Below are 22,709 nucleotides of genomic sequence, written 5' to 3' on the forward strand. Positions count from 1 at the left end.
AGGGAAGATCTGGACAGGTTAAGGAGGGAGAAGGGCAAAGACAGGTGGGAAGTGGCAACAGGTAGCAGAAGGAACAGGCCTAGAACTAAGTCTGACAGTTTTGTGGTGAATGTCAAAAATAAGTTTGACCTGTTGCTTCAGTTAGAAACTGATGAGCCTCAAGCAGTGGTAGGTGTAGACAGGACACAACAAACTTTCAATAGGAAATTGAAAAAGAATGTAGGAAAGTCATTGAAAAGGAAGAAAGTTTTGTTGTTAGGCAGTTCTCATGCCAGAGGTGTAGGCCAACTTCTGCAGGAGGAATTAGGTCCAGAATACCAGGTCACAAATTTTTTCAAACCAAGTGCTAGTCTGGATCAGGTGACAGAGGATTTAGGTTCACTCTGTAAAGGATTTACCAGGGAAGACACCGTGGTTATTGTGGGAGGGCCAGGGAACAGCATCGACAGAGATCCTGGATACAGTATAGAGTGTGATCTGGTAAAGATTGCGTCGGCATCGAGACACACCAATGTTGAATTTGTATCTGTCCTGAGATGCCATGACCGGCCTCATTTGAACTCTTCTGTTGGGAGAGTTAATTTGGAGTTGGAACGGCTGCTTGGGTCGGGTGCGGGGGCTCATATTGGTGTGGTTCCTGTTGATTATCTCAGTAGGTGGGACTATACCAGGCACGGCCTACATCTCAACAGGAAAGGGAAGGGGAAACTGGCTGGGGTAATAGCAGGAAATTTAAGGGGGGGAGGCACTGCCATGAATGGTAAAATACCAGTGGTTACAGGTGTTGGAGCAGCACCTTTTTTAGGATAGGTAAGACAGAAAGATGCCAAGTTCTACGAGAGGTCAGGATTGAAACAAATCTTCAGTTTAGGAAAGAAATTAAGCAGCACAATTCTAGCACATTGGATCACCAATCACAGCTATCAATTATAAATTTTCACCAATCACCAGAAATTTTATCTCCACCAAGTTGTATCTCAGTCCTAGGTAATTGCATTGATGAATTAAAGTCACCCAACCCAGTTGACATAATCTGCCTCTCTGAACACTGTGTGACAACTGGTATAGGAACTAGGCCTAAGCACAATGAGAAACTCAGACAGGAGAGTACTGCAAATGTTAGAATAAGGAAAGGTTCTCATAAAAGTATAATTAAAAATTATGTAAGTATATTTCATCAAAATATTGGGAGTTTAAAGAATAAAACAGATGAGCTTCTGGTTTGTTTAGAAGATTTAGAAGCTGAGGATGAAATAGATATACTATGCCTGTCTGAGCATCACATTGTTACTGATATGGATAAGGTAAATGTAAGTGGATATAAGCTCTCTGCACATGTAATGAGAGAAAATATGGAGAAAGGAGGAGTTGCCATATATGTCAAAAGTTATCATTGTGCAAAAAGTATAGAAACAAAAAGGTTTTGTGTAGAGAAACATATAGAAGCATGTGCCTGTGAGCTTAAATTAAATAAAGGCACATTTATAATTGTAACTGTATATAGGTCCCCATCAGGAAATTTTCATCTATTTCTGAAAAATTTGGACTCCTTGTTGTGCTATCTGTCAGACAGGGGGAAGCAAATTATTATTTGTGGGGACTTCAATGTAGATTCTCTGAAAGAGGGTAATAGGAAAAATGACCCTGAAGTATTACTCGGTTCTTTCAATTTGACACCCGTTATTGATTTTCCTACTCGGGTGGTAAAGGTTAGCAGCTCACTGATAGATAATTTCTTTATAGACCAAGATAAGTTTAACCAGATAAATGCTCAGCCTGTTGAGAATGGTCTTTCTGATCATGGTGCACAGCTAGTTACAATATATGACATAGCTCCATTCAGCAATACTAAACAGTCCTCCAAAGTAGTACGTTCAGTCAACGATTTAACAATTGCAAATTTCAGGGAAAGCCTACAGCAGTTAGACTGGGATGAGGTGTACCGTGAACCTGATGCCAATTTAAAATATAATTTATTTCATGACATTTTTGTAAATGCATTTGAAAACTGCTTCCCCAAGAAAATAGTTAAATATACTCGTAAGAAACCTTGTAACAAACCATGGCTTACTAAGGGTATAAAAAGTCTTGTAACCGGAAAAGGAAAATGTATCTGACAGCAAGAAAGAGTAGTGACCCAGAAACTATCAAAAATTATAAAAACTACTGTGTTATATTAAGAAAAGTTATTAAAAAATCCAGGAGTATGTTTATCATGTCTGAAACCAGCAACTCTGATAATAAAATTAAAACAATTTGGAATATTATTAAAAGAGAAACAGGTCAACCAAGAGCACAGGAAGACAGTATTACCATCAAATTGAATGAAAACCTTACGAACAAAAAGTCAGAAGTTGAAAATATTTTTGATAATCATTTTCTAAATGTTGTGGATATAGTAGGATCCAGGTGTTCATTAGAAGATGCTAGGCTGTTAATGGAAGAGGCCATACCTATGCAATTTGATACAATTGAAATCTCACCCACTTCTCCCTCTGAAATTAGGAAAATAATAAACTTGCTTAAAAGCAAAAACTCACATGGAATTGATGGCATTTCCAGCAAAATACTAAAAGCTTGTTCTCAACAGATAAGTAAGATTCTCAGCCACCTGTGTAATAGCTCTCTGGAACAGGGCATTTTCACTGATAGACTGAAATATGCTATTGTTATACCTTTGCATAAAAAGGGGGATAGATCTGATGTCAACAATTACCATCCAATCTCCCTTCTAACAGCTTTATCCAAAATTTTTGAGAAAGTAATGTATTCAAGAGTAGCTTCACATATCTGTAAAAATGAAGTACTAACAAAATGTCAGTTTGGTTTCCAGAAAGGTTTTTCAACAGAAAATGCCATATATGCTTTTACCAGTCATATTTTGAATGATCTGAATAACCGAACACCACCCATTGGGATTTTTTGTGATCTCTCAAAGGCTTTTGATTGTGTAAATCATGAAATTCTGCTAGACAAGCTCAAGTATTGTGGCATGAGTGGGACAGTGCACAAATGGTTTAATTCGTACCTAACTGGACGAGTGCAGAAAGTTGAAATAAGTAGTTCTCGTAACATGCAAAGAGCAGCACATTCCTCAAACTGGGGAACTATCAAGAATGGGGGTCCACAAGGGTCAGTCTTGGGTCCTTTGTTGTTATAATTATATATTAATGACTTGCCATTCTATATTCATGAAGAGGCAAAGTTAGTTCTCTTTGCTGATGATACAAGTATAGTAATCACACCTGACAAACAAGAATTAACTGATGAAATTGTCAATACTGTCTTTCAGAAAATTACGAAGTGGTTCCTTGTAAACGGACTCTCACTGAATTTTGATAAGACACAGTACATACAGTTCTGTACAGTGAATGGTATGATGCCATTAATAAATATCGACCTTAATCAGAAGCATATAGCTAAGGTAGAATATTCCAAATGTTTAGGTGTGTCCATTGATGAGAGATTAAATTAGAAGAAACACATTGATGATCTGCTGAAACGTTTGAGTTCAGCTACTTATGCAATAAGGGTCATTGCAAATTTTGGTGATAAACATCTTAGTAAATTAGCTTACTACGCCTATTTTCACTCATTGCTTTCATATGGCATCATATTTTGGGGTAATTAATCACTGAGGAATAAAGTATTTATTGCACAAAAGCGTGTAATCAGAATAATAGCTGGAGTCCACCCAAGATCATCCTGCAGACATTTATTTAAGATATCTAGGGATATTCACAGTAGCTTCTCAGTATATATACTCTCTTATGAAATTTGTTATTAACAACCAAACCCAATTCAAAAGTAATAGCAGTGTGCATAACTACAATACTAGGAGAAAGGATGATCTTCACTATTCAAGATTAAATCTAACTTTGGCACAGAAAGGGGTGAATTATACTGGCACTAAAGTCTTTGGCCACTTACCAAATAGTATCAAAAGTCTGACAGATAACCAACAAGTATTTAAGAAGAAATTAAAAGAATTTCTGAATGACAACTCCTTCTACTCCATAGAGGAATTTTTAGATATAAATTAAGAAAAAAAAAGAAAAAAATATTAAAAAAAATAAAAAATAAAGAAAAACAAAAAACACAAAAAATAAAGTTGTTATATTAACTTAAGTATGTTGTTAAATTAACCTAATTATGTCATGTATTGGAAAATTCGACTCGTTCCACATCATTACGAAATATCGTATTCATGATCCATGGAACTAGTATTAATCTAATCTAATCTAATCTAATCTACCAGTCTAATCTTCAGCATTCTTCTTTAGGACCACATTTCAAAAGCTCTGCCGATTCTATGAAACCAGTATATGTCATAATTGCATTACAGTGCTATGGTCTTGTTATGTTGTTTTATTCAGTTCTAGACCAGTTCATATTAAGTGGAACTAATTTTCATCGCATTGTTATAATATTGTATATTAATTAATATTCTAGAACAGTATCCTACCTGAGAAACAGTGATATCTTTAGTAAATCAGTTTGGGTTTAAGAAGAGTTGCTCAGCTGAGAATCTCATTTACATTTTTACCTGCAAAATTTTACAAGCATAACAAAATAGAACGAATTGTTCTGTGACCTATCTAACACATTTGACTGTGTGAACCATGCTTAATAAATTGAGGTTTCTTGGGGTAGATGGAATAGCCAACCATATAAATAACATTATACCTAATCAAAAGAATTCAGAAAGCTGTAAATAATAATTCAGGTAATGTAACTAGGGGAGTTTATTCTGACTGGGGAAATCACAAATGTTCTAAAGGCTCAATCCTATGCCCACTGGTGTTTCTCACATATACGAATAAAGAGGCTTCCATCTAATATACAAACAGAATTAGTTCTTTTTGTGAGTGGCACCTGTGTTCAAATTAAGAAGAAATGTTAAGTAATGTCCTTAAAAGTATTATTGAGTAGTTCTCTGCAGATGGTCTCACTGTCAATTTCAAAAAGATGCAGCATAGTCAAATCTGCACGTCCAAAGATACTACAGCAATGATAAATTTAACACATGCTGAAGAAATAATAACTGGGTTGAAAATTTCAAAAATTTTGTTTTCCATATTGATGAGAATTTAAACTGAGAGAAAGAAGGAAAAGAGAAAAGACATTTTTCAACTCCTTAAACAACTCAGTCCAACCACATTTGCATATAAAATCATTACAAAACTTGAGGAGAGAGAAATCAGTAAGTTGACACACAGTATTTGGGTTGTTACATTTGATAAATTCATGTGGAATAATGATATGGGGTAACACATCTTTAAGACAGAAAGTTTTCATTCTCCAAAAATGTGCTGTGAGAATAGTATTAGGCACTCACTCACAGTCATTTTGTAGATATCTCTTTAGATATCTCTTTAAGGAGTTTGGCATTATAAATAACCAACTAAAGCTCAAAAGAACACTGATGTATATAATTACAATACAGGAGAAAAAAAGACTTCAGTGTTCCACATTAAGATTGGATTTAGTGCAAAAAGGGATGCACAATGCAGATGCTAAAATTTTTGAAAATATTTTCACATCCAGAGAAGAAATTAGGTGATTGAAATTTCATGAAAAGATCTCACTGCAATGAAAAAGTTTTTGTTTTAACAGTCACCACCCTAACTCCCATATCACATCCATGACACTCTGTCCTCTATTTCATGATAATACAAAATGAGCTGCCTTTCTTTGAACTTTAGCCCATCATATGAAATGCGTGATGGACAGAAAAATTAAATCTGAAAATACACTGAACACATTTCACCTTGATAACTCCTTCTACCCTGTAGAAAAATTTCCGTTTATGTAATACATAATGACTAATTTGTATATGGGGGGGGGGGGGGAGGGAGAGCATGTAGCTATATTTGTATAGAAATATATCATATAAATGTAAGTTGAATTGTTGTTCATCATTACAGTTAATCAAACAAATGATCTGTGGGATGTGAAAGTAACTAACTGTTGATATGTATACTCTGTCATTTAAGTACATTTGTGTATAAAATTATTGTAACAAATAGCTCTATGCTTTTTCAATATGTGCATTAACATGTGGTCCATATCACAAACATGATGTTTTTGATAAATAAATAAATTTCCATATATTTATTAACAATGTTGGAAGAAGGCGAGTGAATGCATTAATATGTAAGTGTACCAATGACAGTGTATTTTTAATGCAGATAAGACAACGTTGGAGTGCATATAAAATATTTACAGTGGCTACTGGGGTATTGTTTTTGTTCCAATAAACACATCTTCAGTTAGAGACCCGACTGTTTCTGTGATGATTCTTAAATGCTGTCAACTTTTACTTTTAAGCACAATAGACAATTTGTAATTTTTTTAAGCACAGTTGAGCTACCTAGAATTTTAAATATAGTTGCCTTCCAAACTGCCACATTTGGTAAAAAAAAAATGTAGCACTGTGAAGAGTAGTTTAAATTAGATTTGTTTTCAAATTTATTGTTTGATTTATCACAATTATATGTGACAACTTTCAACTACTATAAACACATAACACTATATTTTCTGTGATATAATTTTTTCAGCTGGAAATCATCCATGTGTGGCTAATAATGGTGGGTGTAATCAGTTGTGCATACCCAGTGAAAGTAATACGAGAGTGTGCATGTGCTCTGTTGGTTACAAGAAAGATAATGAAGTGAGCTGTGTGCCCTACAAGACATTTGCTGTAGTGTCACAACTAGACATTACAAGAGGCTATAGCTTGAAAGATTCAGCAGAAGCTATGGTTCCAATTTCTGGACTAGGTGAGAAGAATAAGATCAGCATAGTATTTCCATATGTACTGTGTTCAGCATGGCAATAAACAAATGGTCATCTAAAAATTAATAGTTTTTGTGTTTTTGTAACCTTGTTAACTAGAATGTGGAGAGGCTGACGGTACAAGACATTTGATAATGGGAAAGGAAAAATTTATATTAGGATATATTTTTTTTCCAAAACCATATCACCTTCTCCTTCATCTACAAATACTCTTTCATGCATTCAGTCCTCACTTTTATGCAACATTCACTGTTTAATTTCTACACCATTTGAATACAGTCTGCCATGATTACTAAGTTAACTTTGTATGTTCTTTATTCTTGTTGTATGAATCATTTTAACTTGTATTTACCTTGATGTCTAATATACGTTGTAACACACAGATATTTTTTCTACTCTTCTGTTCATTTCACTTTTTGCTTACAGTGACTGAATCTTCATTTAAATTGTTCAGCCATCAGATACCACTGTTTTTTTAAATCATTAGCAGTCTCCGTGTTGTCCCCCATGTTGTTGGCATAATCTTTACAAAACGTTTTATTAACAAATTTCATTAAGTCATTTACATTTTGTTTTCATGTCCTGATAATTGAGGAAATTTATGTATTGTTTCCAGGGCATCACATCTTGCATGTTGACGTTCATTATGCTGAAAACTGGATCTACTGGGTGGAATTCAATAGAGGTATATGGAATGGTATTTTCCGTATACATCCAAATGGTACAGGTCTTCAACCCGTCATTAAAGATGGAATTGGTTCCAATGGTATACGAGGACTTGCAATTGACTGGGTAGCAGGGAACTTGTATTTCACGAATGTCTTTCCACATGAAAATTATCTTGAAGTTTCCTGGCTTGATGGTTCAAACAGGAAAGTTCTTAGGAAAACAACTACTGATTCACCAAGAGAGCTTGCAGTAAATCCAGTTAAAAGGTTTGTGGAAAGTGACTTCATAATTATCCAAAATAACATTTTTATATCAGTATAATCATTATCTTTCTTAAACAGGCTTCTTTACTGGATTGATTATGGACAGTACCCACGAATCGGAAAGGCTTTGCTAGATGGTTCAAACTGGTCCCCTGTTGTCACATCAGGTATCAGCAATCCGAGAGATCTCACTGTGGACATGCTGACTCATGATGTGTATTGGGTTGATTCAAGACTCGATATGATACAAAAAATTTCTTATAATGGTGGTAACAGACAGGTAATAACAATACACTGTATTCTGTCATAAATGTATTCTGTTTGTTGGAACAAGTCAGTAGAAGTTTTTGTTATTTTCAGCTTATACGACGTAATTTGCCCAATCCAATGGGAATAGCTGTACACGTGGGTGATGTATATTGGGTTGATCGTAATCTAGCTACAGTTTTCAAGGCATCAAAAGTGCCTGGGAATAATACAAGAGCCATCTCCCTCCGAACAAATCTGCCACGTCTAAGAGACATCGCAATTTATGATCAGTTAAACCAACCACGTGATGAAAGCAATCCTTGCGTGAAATTAGGAAATGGAGGCTGTGAGCAACTATGTTTTTCATTCCCACCAGAGCCAAATGGTGGAAAACCACAGTTTAAGTGTGACTGTGCTACAGGAGAGCTGTCTACAACAGGAAATGGACGCAAATGTGAAACTGTAAATGAATTCTTGGTGTTTGCAACTCGAACAGAAATAAGGGCCATTAGTCTGGATCCTCAAGTTACAACGTATCCATTCAAGCCTGTGGTATGTAACTCTTATTTACATTAACTGCAGTATGAAGCATTAGTCTGTATGCCTCTTTATTATGGAAAAGCAAGGATGGAATAATGACAGTATTATGCTACTCACCGTATAGAGGAGACGTTGAGTCCCAGCAAAAAGGCTGCTACGTGTTTACCCTTTTGGCCAAAAGGCCTCCTTCTAAAGTAAAAAAACACACACGTTCACACAAGCGCAATTCTCAAACACATGACACTGATTCTGGCTCATGAAGCTGCACAGCCTCAGTGGACAGAAATAGTGGTCGTGTGTGTGTGTGTGTGTGTGTGTGTGTGTGTGTGTGTGTGTGAGTTGTATGAATGTATGTGTTTTTTCTACTTTAGAAAAGGCATGTTGGCCAAAAGTGCAAATGTATAGCAGTCTTTTTGTTGTGCCTGCCTGGTACTCAACATCTGCGCAATTTGGTGAGTAGCAATATGTCCTTTTAATAATATTGTTCTTGCATTTTTGTTTTATCAGTCATACTTTTTCTTTGATACACATGAAATTATGATAACAGTTATTACGAATTTTGTATTTTTTGCTACATATCTGATATTATTTGCGAACCAACATGGTCAGTGTACATATTTTAGATGTAAAAATTTTGATGTATCCACAGATTTATGTAGTAAACATGCAATTATAATTGCAGGTCAATTTAACAAATGTTGTCGGAGTTGATTTTGATTTTGCTGATCAGAGACTACTATTTACGCAAATTCGTCCCTGGGCAAAGATTGCATGGATTCCAAGTGCAAATCCATCAAGTGAGACTCATACTATTTTAGACAAAGGCATCAACCCAGAAGGAATCGCATTTGATTGGACACAGAAGAAGATTTACTGGACAGATTCTTCAAATAGTAGCATCTATGCAATGAATTTTGATGGAACTGATCTTGTAATGATAGCTCGAGTTGAAAGACCAAGGGCTATTGTTATTGATCCTTGCAATGGGTAATTGTTCATTGTACTTTTAACTTTTGAGTATGAATATTCCTATTTTAAGTAAGATATCAAAAGTGAAACGTAATTTGTCTAGACTTCCTTCTCCATAAGAACACAATTACCCTATGCTTTGTTTCTTTTACTTCTTCCTGCACCAGTGTGTAATATCTTGGTCCACTTTTACATATACTTCAATCAATGATACATATCTATGTTAGATCTGATGAGGTTTTTGCCAGCGCTAGCCAAGCCCCCACAGTTATTTGTTTTGTATTCCACACTTTTACTTTCTTCTGCTACTATACACATTTTAAACAACGAAATGTTTTAGTACTGTATGGGATATTTAGAAATACCTATACTAGATCTGATACACTATTCATGAGTACTTGTTAGAAACTGAAGCACTCAGTGATGGGTCCACTTGTGGCATGAGATAATCTCCACTCGTAACATTAAAAAAAAAAAAAAAAAAGTAGATAAACAAGTGCCCCATGGACTGGAAAGGAGCTCGATAGAATTGAGGAGGTTCCAAAGATAGTTGTGGCATGAGATAATCTCCACTCATAACATTAAAAAAAAAAAAAGTAGATAAACAAGTGCCCCATGGACTGGAAAGGAGCTCGATAGAATTGAGGAGGTTCCAAAGACAGTGACAGTTGGCCGTATTATGAGAATAACTTTGATTAGGATTTCAGAATAGTATTTTGGAAGAACTGCCCTGCTGGTAGTCTCACAGTGTTGTGAGGGAATCATTTCTTGAACACAATGGTAAGAGATTCGCCACTGTATATGAGGTATTTAAGCAAGAACTTTGTTTGGGCAGTACAGACAGGAGGTACTCATACAGAACAACACTCAGTCTACTGTAGTAATGGACTGCTGAATCGTTGATGACAGTAGAAACGCTATTATTGTAATTTTTTTTCTTGCAGTCTCCAACTTCGTGGTGTCTGAATTGGCAACTTTACCAACATGTTTTTGGAGTAGTATTCATGGTGCTGTTAATGACAACTTTTCTCCCATGTTTTGAAAGTAGAATGTTACAGGACTGAAGAAAGGTTATCATCATGTATTTGGGATTGTCGTATGTTTATGGGTATGCAGGTCTGTCATTTCCATTCACAATATTCTAATGAGTTGACTTCTACATATACATCTACATCATACTCTGCAAGCCACCTAATGGCATGTGGTTGAGGAGAAGTACAACTAAGAGATCCCCACTCGCAAATTGTGTGTAGGAATAATGGTTGTTGGTAAGCCTCTCCATTGTCTCATATTTCTCAGATTTTCTCGTCATGATCATTACACGAGACGTATGTGATAGGAAGTAATATGTTGTCCGACTCTTTGTGGAAAGTGCTCTCTCAAAATTTCAATAGTAAACCTCCCTGTGATGCACAGCACCTCTCTTATAACGTCTGCCAATGGAGTTTGTTGAGCATCTCAGGAGCACTCTCATACCAATTAAACTATCCTGTGACAAAACATGCTGCTCTTCATTGGATCTCTCCATCTCTCATATCAGTCCTACCTGGTAAGGATCCCATATTGAAGAACAGGTCTCCAGAACTGATCGAACAAGCACCTCATGAGGCACTTCATTCATGAATGAGTTACATTTCCTCAAGACTCGTCCTATGAATCTCAGCCTGGTGTCTGGTTTTCCTAATATTTGTTTTGTGGGGTCATCCCACTGAAGATTGTTCTGGATAGTTACTTCTAGATATTTTATGTTAGACATAGTTTCTCATCAATCGGGTAGTTGTACAGTAGTGGCTTTCTTTTCTTAAAATCATCTGCAGGTCATCATCTGCAAACAGTCTTAAAGAGCATGTGACACTTTCTACTAGATCATTTACATTCATTGTAAACAGTTGTCGTCCTATCACATGTCCTTGGGGTACTCCAGAAATTACATATGCACCTGTTGATTTTGTTCCACTAAGAGTGACATATTCAGTTCTATCTATGAGGAAATCTTGAATCCAGTCACAAATCTGGTCCCGCACTCGATACGATTATATTTTTTCATTAAGAGGTGTGGGACAGTGTCAAATGCCTTCCTGAATGCAACGAACACTTCATCAACCTTAGCACTGTTGTCTACAGCACTATGAATCTCAAAGAGGAACAGAGTGAGCTGAGATTTGCTAGATGTCTGTTTACAGAATCATGTTGATTTTTATAGAGCATATTTTTGTTCTCCAAAAACGTCGTAATTCTTGAGCATAAAACATGTTCCATAATTCTACATCAGATTGACTTCAACCATATAGATGTGTAATTGTATGCTGCTACCCTGCAGCACTTCTTGGAATCGGGAATGACCTGTGCTTTTTTCCAGGTGCTAGGTACCCTTTGTTGCTCTAGCAAACTACGATAAACTGCTGCTAGAAGGGGAATTAGCACTTCACATGATCTTTGTAGAATCTTATAGATATCTCATCTGGCCCTGATGCCTTTGCACTGCTAAGCAATTATAGTGGCTTTTCTGTTCTGCAGTCAGTTATCGCAGTATCTCCCATCACAGTGTTCATATGATGATTGAAAGGAGGGACTGCATTATGATTTTCTGCAGTGAAACAATTCCAGAAGACTATTATGGCCTCCTCTCCGTTATCTTCCGTTTCGGTGCCAATATGATCTCTTGAGTGATTGGTTTCAAACTGCTTACTGACTTCACATAATACCAAAACTTTTTAGTGTTTTCACTTAGATCATTGACAAAATTTTACTTTCAAACTCATTGAACACTTTTCTCATTACTCATTTTCGCTTCATTCAGCTTTTGTTTGTCAGTTAAGTTTTTACTTGTCTTGAATCTGAACTGAAGTTCTCTTTGTTTATGGAGTAGTTTTCTAATACAGCTATTAAACCACAGTGGGTCTTTCCCATCCTGTAAGACCTTGTACCAAACATGCTTGCCTAAGGCATATTGAACAATGCTTTTGAGCGTTTTTAGTTGTGGGCCACATCTTTGTCCTCATCACTGAACATTTGATGCTGAATACTCAAATACCCTGCAATTTGTATCATGTCACTCTTGCATAGTAAAAATATCTTCCTATGTTTCTTAACCCTTTCACAGTTAAAATTTATTTAGCATATATTTGAAAAAATAAAAGGTCAAAACCTGTCTTCCTTTGTGATATATAATACACTTTCTCTACCAAAAAAATGTGATGTGACCTATTTTGAAAATCAGTGAAGGGGGACATATGTCCAATGAACCTAACTAGGTCCCTGTTTTTATGTGAACCTAGAATTCTCAGAGTTAAATTTTTCATTTTATAATGATTTTATCATGATGAAAACAACGTAAAAAAGTATAACAAATTAGTACCAAAACACATTGTTTCTCCTGACATTGAAAAACATGAAATATTGCACACAATTTTCAGCATAACATTTGAAGATGGCTTTTACAAATCACACACGTTTATTTTCTACATTCTGTGAAGTTTTCTGGGACATATATGTCCCACTACATATAAATTATGTGCAAACCAGCAGAATTATGAGGTGTATGGCAATGTTTCAAAACAATGTCTATAATGTGTAAGAAACCACAGTTAGTTACTTCAGATATTCTTGGATGTAGAAGGTGGAGATTTGATCTGATTTTCGTGAAACAGACACACTAAAAATACATGCTGCCCCATTTGATCACTCACAGCCTTCTATATATCCATCCCATGGTCTGTAGTGTTTTTCTGCAAAAAGTTGTGAAAACATCTCTCTACATGCTAGCACTAGACAGATATGAGATGTAGATGTCCCAACACTCATAACTGCACATTGCTTTAGTGAGATGTTTGTATCTCATCAACTCCGAAAGGGTTAATATTCCTTGTAAAACGTATAGTCATAGTTGCTATCACAGCCTTGTTGTTGTTGTTGTTGTGGTCTTCAGTCCTGAGACTGGTTTGATGCAGCTCTCCATGCTACTCTATCCTGTGCAAGCTTCTTCATCTCCCAGTACCTACTGCAACCTACATCCTTCTGAATCTGCTTAGTGTATTCATCTCTTGGTCTCCCTCTACGATTTTTACCCTCCACGCTGCCCTCCAATACTAAATTGGTGATCCCTTGACGCCTCAGAACATGTCCTACCAACCGATCCCTTCTTCTGGTCAAGTTGTGCCACAAACTTCTCTTCTCCCCAATCCTATTCAACACTTCCTCATTAGTTATGTGATCTACCCATCTAATCTTCAGCATTCTTCTGTAGCACTCCATTTCGAAAGCTTCTATTCTCTTCTTGTCCAAACTATTTATCGTCCATGTTTCACTTCCATACATGGCTACACTCCATACAAATACTTTCAGAAATGACTTCCTGACACTTAAACCTATACTCGATGTTAACAAATTTCTCTTCTTCAGAAACGCTTTCCTTGCCATTGCCACTCTACATTTTATATTCTCTCTACTTCGACCATCATCAGTTATTTTGCTCCCCAAATAGCAAAACTCCTTTACTACTTTATGTGTCTCATTTCCTAATCTAATTCCCTCAGCATCACCCGACTTAATTCGACTACATTCCATTATCCTCGTTTTGCTTTTGTTGATGTTCATCTTATATCCTCCTTTCAAGACACTGTCCATTCCATTCAACTGCCCTTCCAAGTCCTTTGCTGTCTCTGACAGAATTACAATGTCATCGGCGAACTTCAAAGTTTTTATTTCTTCTCCATGGATTTTAATACCTACTCTGAATTTTTCTTTTGTTTCCTTTACTGCTTGCTCAATATACAGATTGAATAACATCACAGCCATATGGTCACTGATACCTTCCTCTGTGTTAACTGGTTCAATAAATTCAGGTCTAAGATGTTACCTTCATGAGTTAGTTCTCTAACTATCTGCTCAAAATTATTTTCAGACAAGACATTCTGTATAATGACGCACAAATCCCTGTCTCTGGCACCAGTTTTAATAGCAAAACTCTCCCAATCTTTACCTGGCAAGTTGAAGCCCCCCCCCCCCCCCCCCCCTCAATTACAACTGTATGATCAGGGAAATTATTAACAATATTCTGTAAGTTCACTCTTAAGTGCTCTACCACTACAGCACCTAACGTAAGTGGTCCATAATAGCATTCGATTACTATTTTTGATTGACTTTGATGTATAACTTTACTATGACTAATTCACATTCAGGATTCATGATAACCTCACTAGAAATTATCGATTTCTTTACAGCAATAAATACACCACCACCACTGGCTGCTAAGGTATCCTTATGATAAATATTCCAGTTGGAATGCAGGCTTTTGTTGATATTCACCTGCTGTTTCAATCAGATTTCTGTTACTATTGCTATCTGGGCATTACAATTTGAGCAATCAGTAGCAATTCTGAGACCTTTTCTTGGGTGCTCCTGCAGTTTACTAATATTGTATTAAACTTTTCTGTATCCGATTCATGAGAACAGTCTGTGAGAACATTGTGGCTGATGTCTGATGTAAATTCAATTTGGCAGGCAACTCATCTCTCATACTGGGAGGGGGGGTTTCTCTAGCCTAAACAACTTCCATGTGCATGCCACACGTACTCTGCTGCCCAAATAGCCACTTTCTGCATATATTGCATGCCTGAACTATTAATGGGCAGATGCTGTAAACGATGGTCTTATTACTGCTCACTGCCTGAACTCCCAACAGTTGCTTGCAACATATGGTGAAACCAGCTATGTAAGTTATTGATTTGTCATGCATAACAATGAGATTGTCAGTGTGACTTGACTCTGAAAACACATCATCTGTCATGATTGTCCCTCAGCCCAGTAATGGGCAAACTTTTCCTCTTAAATGTTCATGCCATAAAAGTAAATTTTTGTTAGTTTCTTTATTCTTACCTTGCAACATTGTCTTCCCTACGTTTATTTCACTTCCACTAGCTTGCAAAGTGCACCACTTTTCAATTTCTGCTCAGTTTTTCTTGCAGTCTCCAACAGTACTTTTTCCTACCCTTGCTCCAGATAAATAGTTTTGGCTGCTCTCCCAGAATCCTGTCAATTTACAGTATGTAGTTTCTGATTCATAGCCACTACAAGCTTTTTTTTGGTCATTTATCACCCATTTCAGACTCTTTAATTAAACACAATGGAACACACAAAACAACAATTTAACAACCCTCGCACTTTGGATGTCTGATATGCTACTGGAGAAACAAAGAACACAGAGTTGCTCTCTACGTGTGTTCTTTGCTGTTTGTGAGTGCAGGAAGAGGACATTGTTGTATCATTTGTTGAAGGGCAGGTTTGGTACTTGAACAGTAGACTATATAATTTATAACTGTAATCCAGATGTGCCGGAACACAAGGATACATAAAATATTTTGAAAGACGACACAGCATTGTAGCAGGTGCCATCTTGCTAAAGCTTTGGAAAAGTACAGTACATACAATACATTAATCCTCATTTTGTCATGCAGATGTATTATTATATTTATTAAATAGACTGGATAGTACAGAGGCCAATAGCTATGAACCAGATAGTCGAGAGTTTACTGTGGTTGGGAACTTATCTCAGATCTCACTCTTCAGTCAAACCTTTTGCATTCCTATGTATGTGTATGTTCAACCTTCTTGTAATATGCCTTTACATTATTCTTCCTGTCGTAAATATAAGAAACAACATGTAATATGAAGTATTTTTTACTTTGTATATCATTAATATATTTATACACCATTAATACAAGCAATATTTTAGTGTGTTTCTTTAAGCTCAGTGTAATACAAAACAAGTATGTTATTTCTGCAGGTCCTTATACTACACAGACTGGGGACGATTTGGGACATCTGGTAAAATTTATCGCACCACTATGGCAGGTTCTCTTAAGAAAGCCATCATTGACAAAGACCTGTCACAACCCAGTGGTCTTGCCATTGACTATGATGACCGGATGCTTTATTGGACAGATGCTGTTCGTGAAAAAATTGAGAGATCAGATCTGGAGGGCCAGAATAGAGAGGTCATTAATTTTTTAAAATGTTTCCACCTGTGTGTAGAATAAAAGACTACTGCCATAACAGTTTAAAGTCTAATAATGGTGGTAGCATTTTTCCATTTCACCTGTATTTATTTAAATTACTTCTTCATTACACTACTAATTTAGGATTTTTAAACCATTATCGAGTGTCTACCTAAAACATTGTACCATAAGTTTGAAAATGGAATTGTTTTCACATGACGTGCTACTACTCATTTTGGTTACAAATTGTGCTGTTCTTGATAGTTTGTCAGATAGTAGGTACACTTAAGCTGGTAAAAATTTGCAAAGATGAAATAGTGAGAAAAATCTGTCCTTCATTTGATAAATTCATTTCCATGGTGCCTACTGTGAAGGAGAAAAACAGTAATAATATCATGGCTTCATTTTCCTGATGATGCTACTATTAGTAGTTTATGATGTTGAAGTGCTCAAAATTTTGAAGAGAGTAGCAAAATTGCAGTGTGTAACTGAGCTTTGTAAGAAGCACTCAAAATTTTGAAGAGAATAGCAAAAGCGCAATGTGTTACTGAGTTTTGTAAGAAATTTAAAGTACTTTTCCTGTATTTTAAGTTTTTTGTCACGCTCATAAATGATAACATTGTATATACATATTTCAGATTTTAATAACGGCCACTATTTATCCATTTGCTATCACTGTACATGGACAGTATATGTACTGGACAGACCTACAGCTCCGTGGTGTCTACAGAGCTGAAAAACATACTGGTGCCAATATGATAGAAATGGTAAAGCGGCTGGATGATTCACCTAGAGACATTCAAGTTTTCTCTTCACTTCGACAAGCATGTGTAGAAAACTCATGTCACATAACCAATGGAGGCTGTGAACAGTCCTGTCACCCAGGACCCAATGGAACAGTAAGTTCACTGGAAATCTTCATAATGAATAAATTAATGAGTGAATTCTATATAAGAAATTGCATCAAATTCACTTTTTTTAATGTGGGAGAAAAGGGAATGGTATCAGTATACACATGAATGTGTATGGGCCAACGGCCTTGCCACAGTGGTAACATCGGTTCCCATCAAATCACTGAAGTTAATGGCTGTCGGGTTGTGCTAGCTCTTGGATGGGTGACCATTTGATTCGCCGAGCACTGTCGGAAAGCACGATGCACTCAGACCTTGTGAGGCAAATTGAGGAGCTACTTGATTGAGAAGTAGCATGCGGTCAGAAGAGTGGTGTGCCGACAACATGCCCCTCCATATCTACATCCAGTGATGCCAGTGGGCTGGGGATGAGATGGCAGCCAGTTGGTACTGTTGTGCCCTCACCGCCTGTTCGGGCTGAGTTTAGTTTAATTTTTACGTGAATGTGTATCTGCCATACTGTTTCCTTTTCTGTGTTTTGACAATTTATTTCTGTGTTGAATAGAAAACACTTTTCTAATTTTCTGCATAATTATATTTATTTGGTCATGAACTGTGGGAATTAGGTTAACTGAACATGAGACAAATTAGTGATTCAACACCTTAATGCGTGAATGAATTTCTGGATGAAAGATAAAAATGATGGTGCTTTAGAGGTACCCGAAACACTCAGGAGAATGTAGCACTTGTCATAAGTATTGGCAGTGTCATGAACAATTGGCATCTACTGACATTGCCATTCAAATACTTTTATCCTTCCAGTTATGAGCACAGTGTTGGTATGGTGCGAATTCATGACACTCAGCGTCAAGGGATTAAGTAAGACAGATTCAACATCTTTTACTAGAAAACTGCCCATGTGATGTAGATTATGAAGTTTTACCTACTGTTCAGAAAAGCAGAAAGATGATCCTACTGGACTTACTTGAAATCAATAAACATATAACACATGTCGAATTCAGTCTCCCCTTTCCCTCTCTATCAAATTTATGTTTTAGTTATGCAAATATTAGTTTGCTGTTGCAAATTCAGCTCTATTTTTCATTGGTTGTTAAATGCAATGACATGTACATAAAAGACTTTTTTTTCATTTTTAGGTAAATATAACTATTTCTGTGTGACATAAAACTGTAGTACTCTTCTTTGTAAACACTCTGCATGTTATCATTTTTGTGTCATTTGTATAAGAAATATCTGTGTAAATTTTACATTAGTTCCTCTGTGTTAGCAACATTCAGTTGCTACCTGATATGGCCTAATAAGCTGAAAGTTGGTTCATGAATGAATAAATCTAATTGTACAGAAAGTTGGGAAAGTGTTTCGCATTTGACATAATTTTCACCATCTACCAACCACCAAATTCAGTTATTTAATTGCTAAGCAATTATATTAAACAATAGAAAATCCAGGATAGAATAACAACAATATTATGAAAAGGATAGATTGCATAGAGGAAGGATTGAGTCGCAGACAGGCACGATGGAAAGTCTGCCAAACATTTAAGCTTTTGGACAAAAAATCGTACAGAAATAGAAAACACAACACATTTCACAAAAGCAAAATTCACACACACGTGACCGCTGTCTGTGGCTCAAATGCGGACTGTGACAGCAACTGCATCTGATGTGAACAGTAATTCGGTGAGGGCGTAGAGGAAGCCTGGGCCAGGGAGGAGGAGGGATAGCAGAATAGATGTGGGGAGGATGTGCTGCATGTAAGAGTGTGCAGGGGCATGGTGGAGTTAGGATAGGACTGCTAGGTGCAGAGTTGTGTGGATATGCTGGGGGTTTGGGTGGGGAGGGGGAGGGAGAAAAAGCAGAGGGGAGAGGAGAGAAGCAGAGAAGGGGAAAAGGCTAGTAGATATGTTGGCAGAATAGGAGGCTTGTACATCTACACCTACATTTATATTCTGCAAGCCACCCAACGGTGTGTGGTGGAGGGCACTTTACGTGCCACTGTCATTACCGCCCTTTCCTGTTCCAGTCGCGTATGGTTTGCGGGAAGAACGACTGCCGGAAAGCCTCCATACGCGCTTGAATCTCTCTAATTTTATATTCATGATCTCTTTGGGAGGTATAAGTAGGGGGAAAGAATATATTCGATACCTCATCCAGAAACGCACCCTCTCGAAACCTGGACAGCAAGCTACACCGCGATGCAGAGGGCCTCTCTTGCAGAGTCTGCCACTTGAGTTTGCTAAACATCTCCATAATGCTATCATGCTTACCAAATAACTCTGTGACAAAACATACCGCTCTTCTTTGGATTTTCTCTATCTCCTCTGTCAACCCGACCTGTTACGGATTCCACACTGATGAGCAATACTCAAGTATAGGTCGAACGAGAGTTTTGTAAGCAACCTCCTTTGTTGGTGGATTCCTTTTTTAAGGGCTCTCCCAATGAATCTCAACCTGGCACCTGCCTTACCAACAATTAATTTTATATGATCATTCCACTTCAAATCGTTCCGTACGCATACTCCCAGATATTTTACAGAAGTAACTGCTACCAATGTTTGTTCTGCTATCATATAATCATACAGTAAAGTATTCTTCTTTCTATGTATTCGCAATACATTACATTTGTCTATGATAAGGGTTAGTTGCCACTCCCTGCACCAAGTGCTTATCCACTGCAGATCTTCCTGCATTTCGCTGCAATTTTCTAATGCTGCAACTTCTCTGTATACTACAGAATCATCTGCGAAAAGCCGCATCGAACTTCCGACACCATCTACTAGATCATTTATGTATATTGTGAAAAGCAATGGTCCCATAACACTCCCCTGTGGCACACCAGACGTCTGTAGGCGTCTCTCCATTGAGAACAACATGCTGTGTTCTGTTTGCTAAAAACTCTTCAATCCAGCCACACAGCTGGTCTGATATTCCGTAGGCTCTTACTTTGTTTATCAGGCGACAGTTCGGAACTGTATCGAACGCCTTCCGGAAGTCAAGAAAAATGGCATCTACCTGGGAGCCTGTATCTAATATTTTCTGGGTCTCATGGACAAATAAAGTGAGTTGGGTCTCACACGATCGCTGTTTCCAGAATCCATGGTGATTCCTACAGGGTAGATTCTGGGTTTCCAGAAATGACATGATACGCGAGTGCTGGAGTGGGAGCAGGGGAAGGAGATAGGTAAGTGGACGACAGGGACTAGCGGAGGTCAAGACCAGGGGGTTATGGGAATGAAGGGCTATGTTGTATGAAGGTTTCCATCCTGCACAATTCAGAGAAATTGTTGTTGTTTGAAAAGGTCTAAATGGTGCAGGATGTGTAGCTGCCATTGAAGTGAAGCACATCATGTTGGGCAATATGTTCAGGAACTGGATGGTTCAACTGCATTTGACCACAGATTGATGGCGACCACTCGTGCAGAGATCTTGTTAATTGTCCTGCCCACAGAGAAAACAGCACAGCAGTTGCAGCTTATTTTGTAGATCACATAGTGGCTTTCACAGCTAGCCCTGCCTCTGATGGGATAGGAGTGCCTGTGGCAGGACTGGAGCAGGTGTTAGTGGGAGGATGTACACATATATATGCAACAGGTCTTGCATTTAGACCTATTGCAGGAATATGAGACATGAGGCAGGGGTTTGGGAGCAGGGGTGGAGTAGGAGTGGATGAGTTTATTGTGTAGGTTCAGTGGGCAGTGAAATACCACTGTGGGAGAGGTGGAGAGGATAGTGGTAGAATATTTCTCATTTCAGGGTGCAACAAGAGGTATCAAAACCATGGAGGAGAATATGATTCAGTTGCTCCAGTCATGTGTGGTACTGAATCATTAGAGGAATGGTCTTTTGTGGCCAGATAGTGAGCATGCAGGAGGTGATCGGTGAGTAAAGAGACAAGACATGGGAGATTTATTTCTGTACAAGGTTGAGAGGGTAATTACATTCAGTGAAGGCCTAGATGAAGCCATCAGTATGTTTCGAGAGGGACTGCTCGTCACTACAGATCTGACTGCGGTGGGTGACTAGGTTGTATGGAAGGGGCTTTGTGGTATAGAATGGATGGCAGCTGTTGAAGTGGAGGTTAGTAGGCGTGATGTGAATGGAGGAACTGATGTGGCCATCCTTGAGGTGGAGGATAATGTTGAGGAAGGTGGCTTGTTAGGTTGAGGATGACAAAAGTGTAGCAAACAGGGGAGAAGGTGTTGAGGTTCTGGTGGAATGTGGCTGGGGTGTCTTCACCCTCAGTCCAGATCACGAAGATTTGATTAATGAATATGAACCAGGTGAGGAGTTCGGGGTTCGGGGTGGTTAGGAAGGAGTTATTTAGATTGTCCATAAATAGGTTGGTGTAGGTTGGGCCATTGCTGTACTACAGATTTGTTTGTAGGTGATGCCTTCAAAGGTGAAGTAATTGTGGGTGGCGATATAGTTTATCATGGTGACCAGGATGGAGGCTATAGGTTTGGAGTCACTCAGGAATTGGGAAAGGTAGTGTTCAACAGTGGCAAGACCATGAGCATTTGGGTCGTTAGTGTGGAGGGTGGTGGCTTGACAGTGACGAGCATTGTGCTGGATGGTAAAGGAACAGAAACTGTGGAGACTCAGTGGAGGATATGGTTTGTCACCTTTATTATAGAAGGGCAGGCTACGGGTAATAGACTGAAAGTGGAGGTCCACTAGAGCAGAGATTCTCTTTGTGGGGGCATAGTAACCAGCCACTATGGGGCAACTGGTTGGTTGTGTTTATGTCCATTAGGAAGCATGTAGGAGGTAGGAGTGCAGGGATTGGTGGGAGGAAGAAAAGAGAGAGAGACTCAGGAGGAGACGTTGTGGGATGGGCCTGAGTATTTGAGAAGGTACCTGAGATCCTACAGGATTTCTGGACTGGGGCCACTGTGGCAGGGTTTGTAGGTGGATGTATGTGACAGCTGGCAGAGTCCCTCTGCCAGGAAATCCCTGTGGTTGATAATGACAGTGGTGGAGCCTTTGGTAGCAGGTAGCACCACAAGGCTGGGATCAGTTTTTAGGTCATGTTTCTGCAGATGTAAGCTTGCTTTGTGTGTTGAGGGACTTGGGGTATGATGGTGAGGAAAGCTTCAAGATGAGGAAATTCTGGAAAGTTAACAGGGCATTATTTGGGCACAGTGGGGGCAGATGATGGTTGGTTGGAAGAGTGAACTGAGTCAGGCAGCGTTGAGTAATGGCTTTGGATTGAGTCCAAGTTCCGGTCACAAAAACTGACTATGGCTGGGAGAGTGATGTGCTAACCACATGCCCCTCCATATCTGCATCCAATGATGTCTGTCAGCTGAGGATGACACAGCGGTTGGTCATACCATTAGCCCTCCAAGGCGTGTT

The 22,709-nt window shown here is 38.0% G+C and overlaps 1 protein-coding gene across 1 annotated transcript in view; it reads left to right on the forward strand.

Moving 5' to 3' along the window:
* The window catches only part of LOC126475165 (low-density lipoprotein receptor-related protein 2), a 217,079-nt gene that overhangs the window by 117,799 nt on the left and 76,571 nt on the right, over window positions 1-22,709 (forward strand). The window contains exons 30-36 of the mRNA XM_050102790.1: window positions 6,561-6,782; window positions 7,415-7,733; window positions 7,809-8,010; window positions 8,091-8,531; window positions 9,202-9,506; window positions 16,273-16,483; window positions 17,122-17,382. Of these exons, the coding sequence (XP_049958747.1) occupies window positions 6,561-6,782; window positions 7,415-7,733; window positions 7,809-8,010; window positions 8,091-8,531; window positions 9,202-9,506; window positions 16,273-16,483; window positions 17,122-17,382 (1,961 nt within the window). The remainder of the gene's footprint in view (window positions 1-6,560; window positions 6,783-7,414; window positions 7,734-7,808; window positions 8,011-8,090; window positions 8,532-9,201; window positions 9,507-16,272; window positions 16,484-17,121; window positions 17,383-22,709) is intronic.

This window comes from Schistocerca serialis, chromosome 4 (genome assembly GCF_023864345.2).
Source record: "Schistocerca serialis cubense isolate TAMUIC-IGC-003099 chromosome 4, iqSchSeri2.2, whole genome shotgun sequence".
Taxonomy (NCBI): Eukaryota; Metazoa; Arthropoda; class Insecta; order Orthoptera; family Acrididae; genus Schistocerca; species Schistocerca serialis.